At 37.4% G+C, this 10,232-nt stretch overlaps 1 protein-coding gene across 4 annotated transcripts in view; it reads right to left on the bottom strand.

Annotated features, from left to right (window-relative positions):
• Positions 1–7,124: 7,124 nt before the first annotated feature.
• The window catches only part of CCSER1 (coiled-coil serine rich protein 1), a 609,788-nt gene continuing 606,680 nt past the window's right edge, over positions 7,125–10,232 (bottom strand). For 2 of the 4 annotated variants that reach the window (XM_074540916.1, XM_074540917.1), the window contains one exon: positions 7,125–7,805. In XM_074540916.1, coding sequence (XP_074397017.1) covers positions 7,320–7,805 — 486 coding nt within the window. In that variant the 3' untranslated portion in view covers positions 7,125–7,319. The remainder of the gene's footprint in view (positions 7,806–10,232) is intronic. The other 2 variants (XM_074540919.1, XM_074540920.1) reach the window with 2 other exon arrangements.

Here is a 10,232-nt window from a genome sequence, read left to right as displayed (position 1 = left end):
ATTGGAGGAGTGCTTTATAATATCCTCAGTTGAAACCTGGGATGGACAACACAAAAATAGACACATACTGTAAAAGCAAAAGATGTAGTGGGACAAGACACTGAAGAGAAAAAAAGCAGAAGTGAAGCCTAATTTTATTCAGGGAAATTGATATATTCACACTAAGGACCACTGAAAAGTGGAGTAGGGAATTGAGAAATGTTGTGTGAGCAAATTTATTTGGACACCCAGGAAATAGTGTAATAAGGAATTTGCAAAATATCAAGGCAGAATTGTTTTTTTTTTTTTTCCTGCAAGACAGTAGAATTTTTGTATATAATTTTTAGATTTTAATAAAATGTTCTGCACAGGTGTTTGTACTTTATTATTAGCACAGTAACAAATATCTTCAACCTAGAGTTCACATTAAGCGATTAAAGAACCTCAAGGAGAATGAAATATTACACGGCCCCATGCAATATTACATGGGGCCATGTGATATGGCATAATATTATATGGGGCCATGTAATATAGCATGGCCCCATGTGATATGGTGTAATATTACATAGCCCCATGTAATATAGCAGGGCCCCATGTGATATGGTGTAATATTACATAGTCCCATGTAATATAGCAGGGCCCCATGTGATATGGTGTAATATTGCATGGGGCCATGTAATATAGCATGGCCGCATGTGATATGGCGTAATACTACATGGCCCCATGTAATATTGCATGGCCCCATGTAATATAGCATGGCCCCATGTGATATGGCGTAATATTACATGGCCCCATGTAATATTGCATGGCCCCATGTGATACGGCGTAATATTACATTTCATTTATCTCATTTCTTGCTGTTCCAATAGATTCACTTTATAAATATATTGCCTCAGTGTTATTTCACAGCAAATGGCTCTGCACCACCAGCCCTGGAACAGAAAAAGAGCCATTAATCTGTCAGCCTTCACCCTTCCATTAGACTTTTCTGAGCAACAAAACATCTGCTCTCCTCCTACACAGATTTTTTATATCCTGTTGATCCTCTTGCTTAAAACACATCAGATGAATCACTGATTAAGGACTTTGATTGCTTATATTCTCCTTGTGATGTTGATCATTCTCCACACATTCTGTAGAGCACGTACTAAAACATTTTATTTTTTTCACACTCTAAACCATAGAAAACAAATAGATTTTCTTTAAAAAGAAATTAATGATTTGGCAAACAAAGCCTAGTGGTATAGCTGGACAAGCAACTTTAGTATGAAGGCCATTTCTTGTCTTTTCTACTTATGTGGAGTGTTTGAAAAGTAGTTATATTTACATAAAAGTAAAATTTTTATACATCATACCTTTCAAACAATAAACATGAAGAACATTGTTTATGTCAGAAAAAATATTTATTTGTGTGTTAGCTTTTAAAAGAAGAGGGAATTGACTGTTTTATGGGACTGCTTATATGCTTAAATTTAAGTAGAGTATTATGAACCCTGTTGAAATCAAGTTTAGGTTAGAAAAAAAATAAAAGTCCCTAGGTAATTATTACAAAACCATTCTATAAGGTGCATTGACATAAAATTGAAAATTCAAAATAAATTAAAATTCTACTACTACTGTTGATACCCATATGCATTTTAAAATGACAATATTAGGGCCTTTTCAATGTGACAAAAAAGCAGGGTCAAACCTGGCAATGTATTTATCTGTGTAGGTGCATAAGTAAGTCTGACAGTTTTTGGGTGAACGTAAATCAGCTGTGACCTCAACTCACCTAACACAGCCTACCCAGACGTGAAAGGGACATTTTCTGTGAATGCACTGCTTTCTACTACCCCAGCAGAACAGCAGTTCTAGGGGAAAATGTTAAAATATTTTAATGATGAGATATTTTAAATTCTAAAAAAAAAAATCCAGTGGAGCCTTCCCATAGCAGGAAAAACACTGTGGTGCATCCTGTCTTACAGAGTCATCACAACTCCACACCTAAGGGAAATGTTCCTGAAATCCAGAGAGACAGAAAGGGTCAGGATACAGAATATAAGGAGACAGTATTTGCCCACTAGAAAAATCTTCTCAGTGGAGTATTTTCTGTTCTACAACCTCTACCTTGATGTAGAAACAGATCTGATATTTGCCACCTCCATCAGATTCTCACAAATCCTTCATTGTTAGGATCACTCAGGATAGGTTTTCCATCCCCAGGAAACACACAGCGACCTCCAGGTATTTTCTTTTTGCACTGATTTCAGAGTAGCAGGATTACCTCTGCAGAAATCCTCAACAGCCCTCCCTGTGTGTTTCAAGTATTGGATTGATGGCAAAAAACACCCAGAACTAGAGGTAATGATTTCCAGGTAATGAAGGCAACAAAACCAACAAATCCAAAAATATTTCACAGCTGTACAGAATGCAAGTGACAGCTGTGGCTAGTGACAATCACAGATTTATGGGAAACATATCCTGATAAAAGCTTTTTCTTTTTTTCTTTTCCTTTTTTATTTTCTTGTCTTTAGATATAGGGAGATAAATTTTAAGTGTATTTTAAAATAAAAATTAACCACAAAATCTTTCCAAAATACTTCAAAAAGTAAGTTTCTTTTTTACTGACTTTGCAACAACTGAAGATCCTTGAAAAAGAAGATAATTAAATCCAGATTTTTCTAGACTGAAAATATATTGCAAATCTCAAGCTCCCCTGGGAGGATATCCAATGTCTTTATTCTGTGAGGAGTTAGGATCAGATCTGTTACAGTGGATGAACTCTCACCTCCTGGGCAGATCACCAGTGAGCACGCAAGTTCCAAACAGAGTTTACAAGGTTAAAACCAGCACATGGCATTTTTATCTCAAAAAAAAACCCCAACAACCCAGCAAGGTGTGTTCTGCAGCTGCTGAAATTTCTGTATTATTTTAGAAGTGTCTTATATGGGACATGTTAAAGTAAAGTCTGTTTAAAGACAGTCATGGTCTGCATGATTTGAGGCTGCTCTCCTGAGGAATCTCTGTCAACTTCTTGCTGGCTGAAGAGCACTAAGATACACCCTGGAAAGGATGCTGAGTGTCATTCCCAGCTGGGAGAACACCTTCCTGGATACTTTCAATGTATTTCTCACACTGTAGTGCCTGCTTTCTCTAGAGCAAGTTTCAAACAGCAAATTCTCCCTCCAAAAAAACTCATTGGGGTGAGAGTGGTAGAGGCCATGGAACACATTTCATTACTGCACTCAGATGGAGAAGTTCCCAATATTGACAAACTTATCACCTTTACAAATATTTGTGAGAAGACTCGCCTGTACATTTTTCTCCAGATATCTATTTAAAGAATTTGCTTTTTGTTAGATGTTACTCTAGTTCATTTGTGAACCATGCAGATGTACAAAGGGGTTTGCAGGGTTTTTTTGCTTTTGAATGTGAAGGGGAAAAAGAAGTGCATTCACCATAGATCATGATCTGATGTTTTTTTTAGATGGTTTTCTTGTCTTTTTTGACCCAGGAAAGATTTCCAGATTTAGAGAACTCCTGTGCATAAACTGAGACTAACTGGATTAAAGGCCACAATCCCAATCATCAGGTGGCTTAACTCAGTAGAACCTAATCAAAGACAGCGTCATACCAATCAAACCAGTGAAGATATGGCACAACTCTTAGGGCATGTAAAGCACACTACTGATTTGTAAACACCTTATTTTTATTAGTCTGAAAAGTGTACTGTGTATTTAACAGTATAAAGTGAAACAGCACAGACAGAAATCATTACTTCCAAACTGGCTCTTTGGAAAGGGAAAACCACCAATTTTTATTGGTAATGAACCTGTAATGACTGGAATGACCCTGTAGGACAAGTATTAACATTTTGGTAAGCTTTCAAATATTTATTGACACATCATTTGAGCGTCATAGTCTGGATAAACACCCTTTCACAATTTCCAGGAAAAAAGACACATAAGGAAAGCTCTTCTAACATTTCTGTGGAGGTGTGTGGAAAAAAAACCAGTAAGTCTGGACTGAAGTAAAGGCATCTATTCTGGCTGTTCATTTTCATAGAGAGCGCTGGCATGCCTGGAAAGGTGGCAGGAGTTTTCTGTTGCTGGATGCTTTCATATGCTACTAAATAGACTAAACAGAGGGAAGATTTGTAGCAAGGTTTCTTCTTCCAGTATGCACAAGCACACATCTTGATCTTCACCTACATGCACAAGTTATTAAAAAAACTCTTTCCATTGCTCTGAAGGCCAAACGTAAAAACAGTATTGGACAAATGTTTTCCTTCCATCTCAAGATGTTATCACCAGGGCTGCCCCTACCATGTTATTGTGTCATATGAAGGTGTCCTAGTCAGGGTAAGGCCAGAGATCATGATAAGCACATTTCAGGTGTGGCTCTGGTAAATTATTAAAAAAATATTAGGGTACGGATCTAAGGTTTCTTTTGCCAAGTGATTGCTCTAAAAAAGTGGGACGGACACTGCTTCAAGTGGGAACAGTTTTTCTTCGGGGATTTTCTCCTCCTTAAAATGCCCTCTATCACGCTGAAAGACATGGAACTAACAAGTCATTTTAAACAGAAAATTTGCAGTTATGCTTTGTTGTACATAAAGAGAGAAAAAAGAAGGGAAGAAAGATACATCCATGGAAAAAAATAATAAATGCCTTTTCCCCCGGTGTCATGTCTCTGGATATGTACAGCCTTGGAGAAATGTATAAATAATTTTGTACATGGAACTCTTAAAAAACTAGAGATTTTTAGTACAAAGGAATCAATTCACTGCAAGAATGTCCACATGCTGTTGCTTTATGATTTCCTATATACATGAGAGGACCAAAGCAAGGACCTCTTTTACAGTTACTGCTGTACTGTACATTAACATGTGGCTAATACCCTTCTCTGGGTGAGATTTACACTCAGTATTACAAATAACGTAACATTGCTGAAAATACTGATACAAAACAGCTTCAAGATGACATTTTAAAAATATCCCTCATATTTATTGAACTGTTTTTTTCCAGTTTTTTAAAGTTTCAGCTCTATAAAAGATTCTCCAAGAAAATAGTAGCATTTGAAATGCTATTTTTGAAGTTTATAGATGGATTTTTTTTTAATAAAGTGTAATCCAAAAGTCCATTTTCCCAGGAAAAAAACAACTACAGATACAGTACATAACCTAAAACTGAAGAGGGTGTTGGTTTGTTTTGTTTTGATTTTTTTAATGTAGTACAGTACATTTGTATCCTGGAAAAAAATTCCTTGATTACAGTGTCTGTTTATTTATTTACAGATCGGAAATTGAATTGCATACACGAGCTCTTGAGATGAGCAATACTGAAATGAATTGATAGCAAGAATTAATTGTCCTTTCAATCTACCATGACTTTAAGATATTGCTAAGAAGTGATTCTGAGTAATGAAATTATCTTATTACTATTTTAAACTTGCTTGGTAGACTTTAAATTATGAGTTTCAATGCAGGACTGGGAGTCTTGAATGCTCACAGTTAATTCGGCAAAGCTGTGTTTGTAATTTTTGCACATTCTGTTTTGGCAGTAGCAATGCACACATGAACATGAAGAATTTTGGCAAATGTTTGTCTTGGTTCTTATGTATCCCTCTCTGGATACCCAAAATTATCACTACAGAATATTTAGACAAAACCTGCTCTCTTCAATATCTGATAATGTAATAAATTCCACTCTAATAAAAATAAAATCCTCAATAAACAGAAGCCTGAAATTTCAGGCTGCTGAAGTTACTTTACAGAATATCTGCCAAGATAATGGTCTATTTTTTAGTTTAGGCAAGATGTGTTAAAAAAATTTCCTTGTAATAACCAAATATTGAGTAGCGAAGCAGATATATTTAACACTAGGTAAAATTTTGTCTTTATTTCGTATACTCTATGTGACTTAACTTTTAAAAGTTGCAGATTTTTAGTGGCTACAGAAGCTTTATTTTTCATTATATGCTATCTGTTAAGTCACAACGGCTTGTTTTTGTGTTTGAGAATGTGCTGCAGCCTTGTCCTTCCTTGTTAATCACTGGTTAAAGAGAGAAGTGACTTGTTTCAGGTCTGCCTCAATCATACTTAAATGTGCCAAATTATTTTTAAACTACTCACTGCACGTGCCATTGTAACTCAAACAGATTACCCTGGACCAGAGAGGTTGTAAACCAAGTGTCATGTTTCACATATGCCACATGTTTGGAGTAAGTGACTGAGGTTCCCAAGCCTCTGAGAGGGGAAAACCAGATATTTTGCAACCGACAGGTCGCCAGGTTCTGTGGCGTGGTCAGATGATTTCATACTCCCAGAGACCAGGCCATAAATTAATCTCACTTGTCTGTTACATGTCAAGACTAACAAACCCAGTGAGCTGGTGTAAACCAACACGTCCTGAAGTGCAGATGATACAGCCCACAGAAATTATGACTGATGCACCTTGTTCAGCCTGGGTAATAAGATGATTTCTCTTACTTTAGGCTTTCACACATTTTTGGTTTGGGAAGTGGAATGAAATTATAGGATGAATTACACAGCAGAATGTCACATTGCATCATGAGTGCTACAGTGCCTGTAAAGCACAAAGATCACCACCACTTGACATGCCCTCATAGAACCGAAACACTCAGAGAAATGTAGCTAAATAGAAGTGTGAAGAGGGAAGGGGAGGTTGAAGAAACAAGCTGACATCCTCAGTCTGGGACCCAATTTACTGACTCAAATACCTGGCAACTCTCTATGAACCTGTTAGAGGAAAATCAATTACTTCCTCCACTTGTAGCATGAGGCACTCATGAAACACATACAGCAGGAAGTGGTAACACTCTGTAAGTTACCAAATTTCACTGTATTTAAAAAAATGTGTAAAAAGAGGGTCCTTAAAGATTTCTGACTCCTTATTTCCCTAATCTCCATGGAATTCAAGAGGGTTTACTAATTACTTATCTATTTATTCCTCACATCTACTTTAACAGTAATATTATTAAACATACAGGTTTTATTTAAGATCATCTTCTAGAACTTCAGGGAATCATAGTGACTTATAGAGGGGTAAAATATATTTAGCCAATATTGGACTAGCAGTGCCAGCCAAATGGTCCCATTTATTAACTCATGGTGACTTCTGCATGACAAATCAGCCCAGATATTTAACAATCTCGTTCATCCTTTTGCCTCAGTCCAAGGTGGGAAAACATGGAACCTACAGACAAAGTTAAATTTTTATTGTTTTTTTTTTTTCACATGAAAGTAGCAGCAGATGAGAACTGAAGACAGAGCTCTAGGTGAGCTTACATCCCTCTTTAATCAACTCTCCTTCCATGGCAAGAAAATAAGCACCGTGTTAGCCATCTTGTTGACCTGAAGTCTGTAGCTCTGCCGTGTGCAGGTTGTGGTGGAGGAAAACGTTCTTCCTGCTGTACATGTGTAGGGAGATGGGTCCCCTGGGGGGCTGTCCCAGCCTCCCTGTGAAGGTGCTGTGCTGCCGAGGCACAGCGCTTTGGTCCTTGGAAGCTCCCGGGAACGCGGGGAAGCCGTCGGCCTTGGACGTGGCCTGGGCTGGGCTGGCGGCCGTGACAGCCAAACCGTTCTGGGCCGCCTCTGGGGCCAGGGCCTCGTACGTGCCCCGCGTGTGCTTGATGGCCTCCACGAGCTCCTTCTCCTTCAGGAGGCTGCTCAGACACAAATTAGACAGCTGGCAGCTCTTGCTCTCGTACGCTGCTGCTTGGTTGCCCGGTGGGTGTCTAAAAGGGTCCTCGGTGGGAGTAAGTGCTGACTTTCTGTCCCTTGTGCTGAGGTTTTGGCTCACCGTTCTGACTGGATATGTAGTCTGGGGAAACAAAAGAAGACAAAACAAAAAGTATTAGCTGTGACCGCGGTCACAGGGGTTTGCAGGATGAGAGAGAGACGAGAATGTTGACTCCATGATCAGAAGGCTTGATTTACTATTTTATGATATATATACATTATAACTATACTAAAAAGAAAGGAAAAGGTTTCTCAGAAGGCTAAGCTAAGAATAGAATAGAAAAGAATGTTAACAAAGATCTGTGTCTCAGCAGAGAGCGAGACCCAGCTCTGCTGTGAGTGGTCAGTAAATCCAAACATCCACACGAGACCAATCATGGATCCACCTGTTGCATTCCACAGTAGCAGATAACCAGTGTTTACACTTTGTTGCTGAAACTTCTCAGCTTCAGCAGGAAAAATCCTAATGAAAGGATTTTAATGAAAAGATGTCTGTGGCAATTAGTAATGGAACACAGCAGAGAAATGGTGTGGAGTACATAAACCACTCCTCACTACTCATGAACAGCACATGGGTCTGGCAGATTAAAATGAAAGAGAACTCCAACTGATGGTAAAACTTCCAAAACTTCATTCACATTTAATAGCACTAGGATTGAAAAATGTTTTCTACAGGAAATGATTTGGCCATTTTCCTTAAAAAATAGTTTAAATCAAATGAGGATTTCTTTTTCAGAACATAATAAATGGATAAGAAGTTTTCATGAATTGTAAGCAGATTTTCAAAAGCATTTCACATAATGAAACAAAGAGAATTTTGATCACATAGAGTTCAACACTTAATACTCTCAAATCCTTACAAAATATAAAGAACATATTTTCTAAATATCTTTGTGCCTCGGTTAAGCTGAGAACATGTTCAATTTTCACCATCCCTTGAATCCAGGTTTTTTGTTGAGCATTTACAAGTCAAATGCATGCTACAGGAGAGCAAAAATTTTATTTCAGTTGTCTGGAAAAAAATACAATGGAAGAAAGATTCCAGCATGTTATCAACTTCTGATGTTGTGCAAGCATGCATGCACCTGATTTTGCTGAAATTATGGTAATTTATCTGTGCATGGGAAATCAGATCACTGCAGACTTTCAGTGTGTGCCTGGTGTGATGCTTTGTATTGTCCCTAGAACACCTGACTGGGGAGGAGATGATGGTACCCTTTCCCAGGGAATGGTTAAAGCAACTGGTTAATTTGAAACACATGTCCAATTTGACTCCTTACAGATTTTCTGCAACAGAACTCTGAAAGGACACAGGAGCAGCTTCTTGACATTTACATTGACATATGGGTTCTGATGTTGCAGAACAAAGCTGAGAGAATAAAAAATACTACCAAGTCTTCCTACAATATTTGGCTAAAAATCTTTCATGGTGTTTCCATGATTCCATAGGAAACTCAGATCTATTGTTTCAGAATTAATTGTATCCCTTCACATACATTTCTATTTTAAGCAGCAGAGAAGAATGATACTGTCAGTATTCATAGCTTAAACCCTTTGTTTACTGCAGGCTCATGGTCATGATTCCATGCAGAGCAATATGCAGGTTTGGATATAAGGACTGCAGTGCATTTTAGGCATCAGAGATGATATTTTAAAAAAAAATTATTAGGACTGGAACATAATTTTTTCCCACTTTATTCAGTGCTGATTGCACACAGATTTATAAATGGGAGTAGAACACTTCTAGAAAACATGACTTCATCTTTTATATCTGCAGCACATAGGTGCTGAAATGAAATTCCATTTAATTCCTAGGATATCATTCTTAGGAGTCTGTAAGTTCAAAAATTTTTCATCTATGTATCTATGTATCTATGTATCTATGTATCTATCTATCTATCTATCTATCTATCTATCTATCTATCTATCCATCCATCCATCCATCCATCTATAAATTATTTATTTTCATGCCAGTAAATATAATCTTCCTACTGGGATGAGAGTAAAATTTAATGCCCTGTCAAAAATCCAAGCATTTATTGTAAGGGAATGATTCAGGAGTTACCATATGTCACCTGGTACCTTTGAAAACCTAAAGATTGATACAGAACCTTAGAGGCATTTCATTGTGGGGTCTCCAGTCTATCTTGAGCTTCTGGTTAACCCCAGTTTATCCCTCTGGATATTTATGGTCCTTAATCATCTGTTTAAGGACCTTCATCAATGTAACCTGTACAGCCTTCTCCTGTAAGATTTTTTCACTATATTACTGTTACTTTTAGAAAGGTCTTCCTAATGTCTAAACTATATCTTTCTGGCTTCAAAAACTTCATTCTCTCTCTCTCATGAAAATGAATAAAGAATTGCTGTTTGATCTTGAATACCTGTTTATGTCTTCAAAGAATGCTGTCAAGCAACACTTCAATCCTCTCTGCTCTAGAATAAAAAAATACCACATTGCTTTTTTCTCATAGGACTCATCTGCTAGACTCCGAGTCATTCACACTTC

This window comes from Zonotrichia albicollis, chromosome 5, assembly GCF_047830755.1.
Source record: "Zonotrichia albicollis isolate bZonAlb1 chromosome 5, bZonAlb1.hap1, whole genome shotgun sequence".
In the NCBI taxonomy this organism is placed as follows: domain Eukaryota; kingdom Metazoa; phylum Chordata; class Aves; order Passeriformes; family Passerellidae; genus Zonotrichia; species Zonotrichia albicollis.
This window is presented reverse-complemented; position numbering and strand designations above follow the sequence as displayed.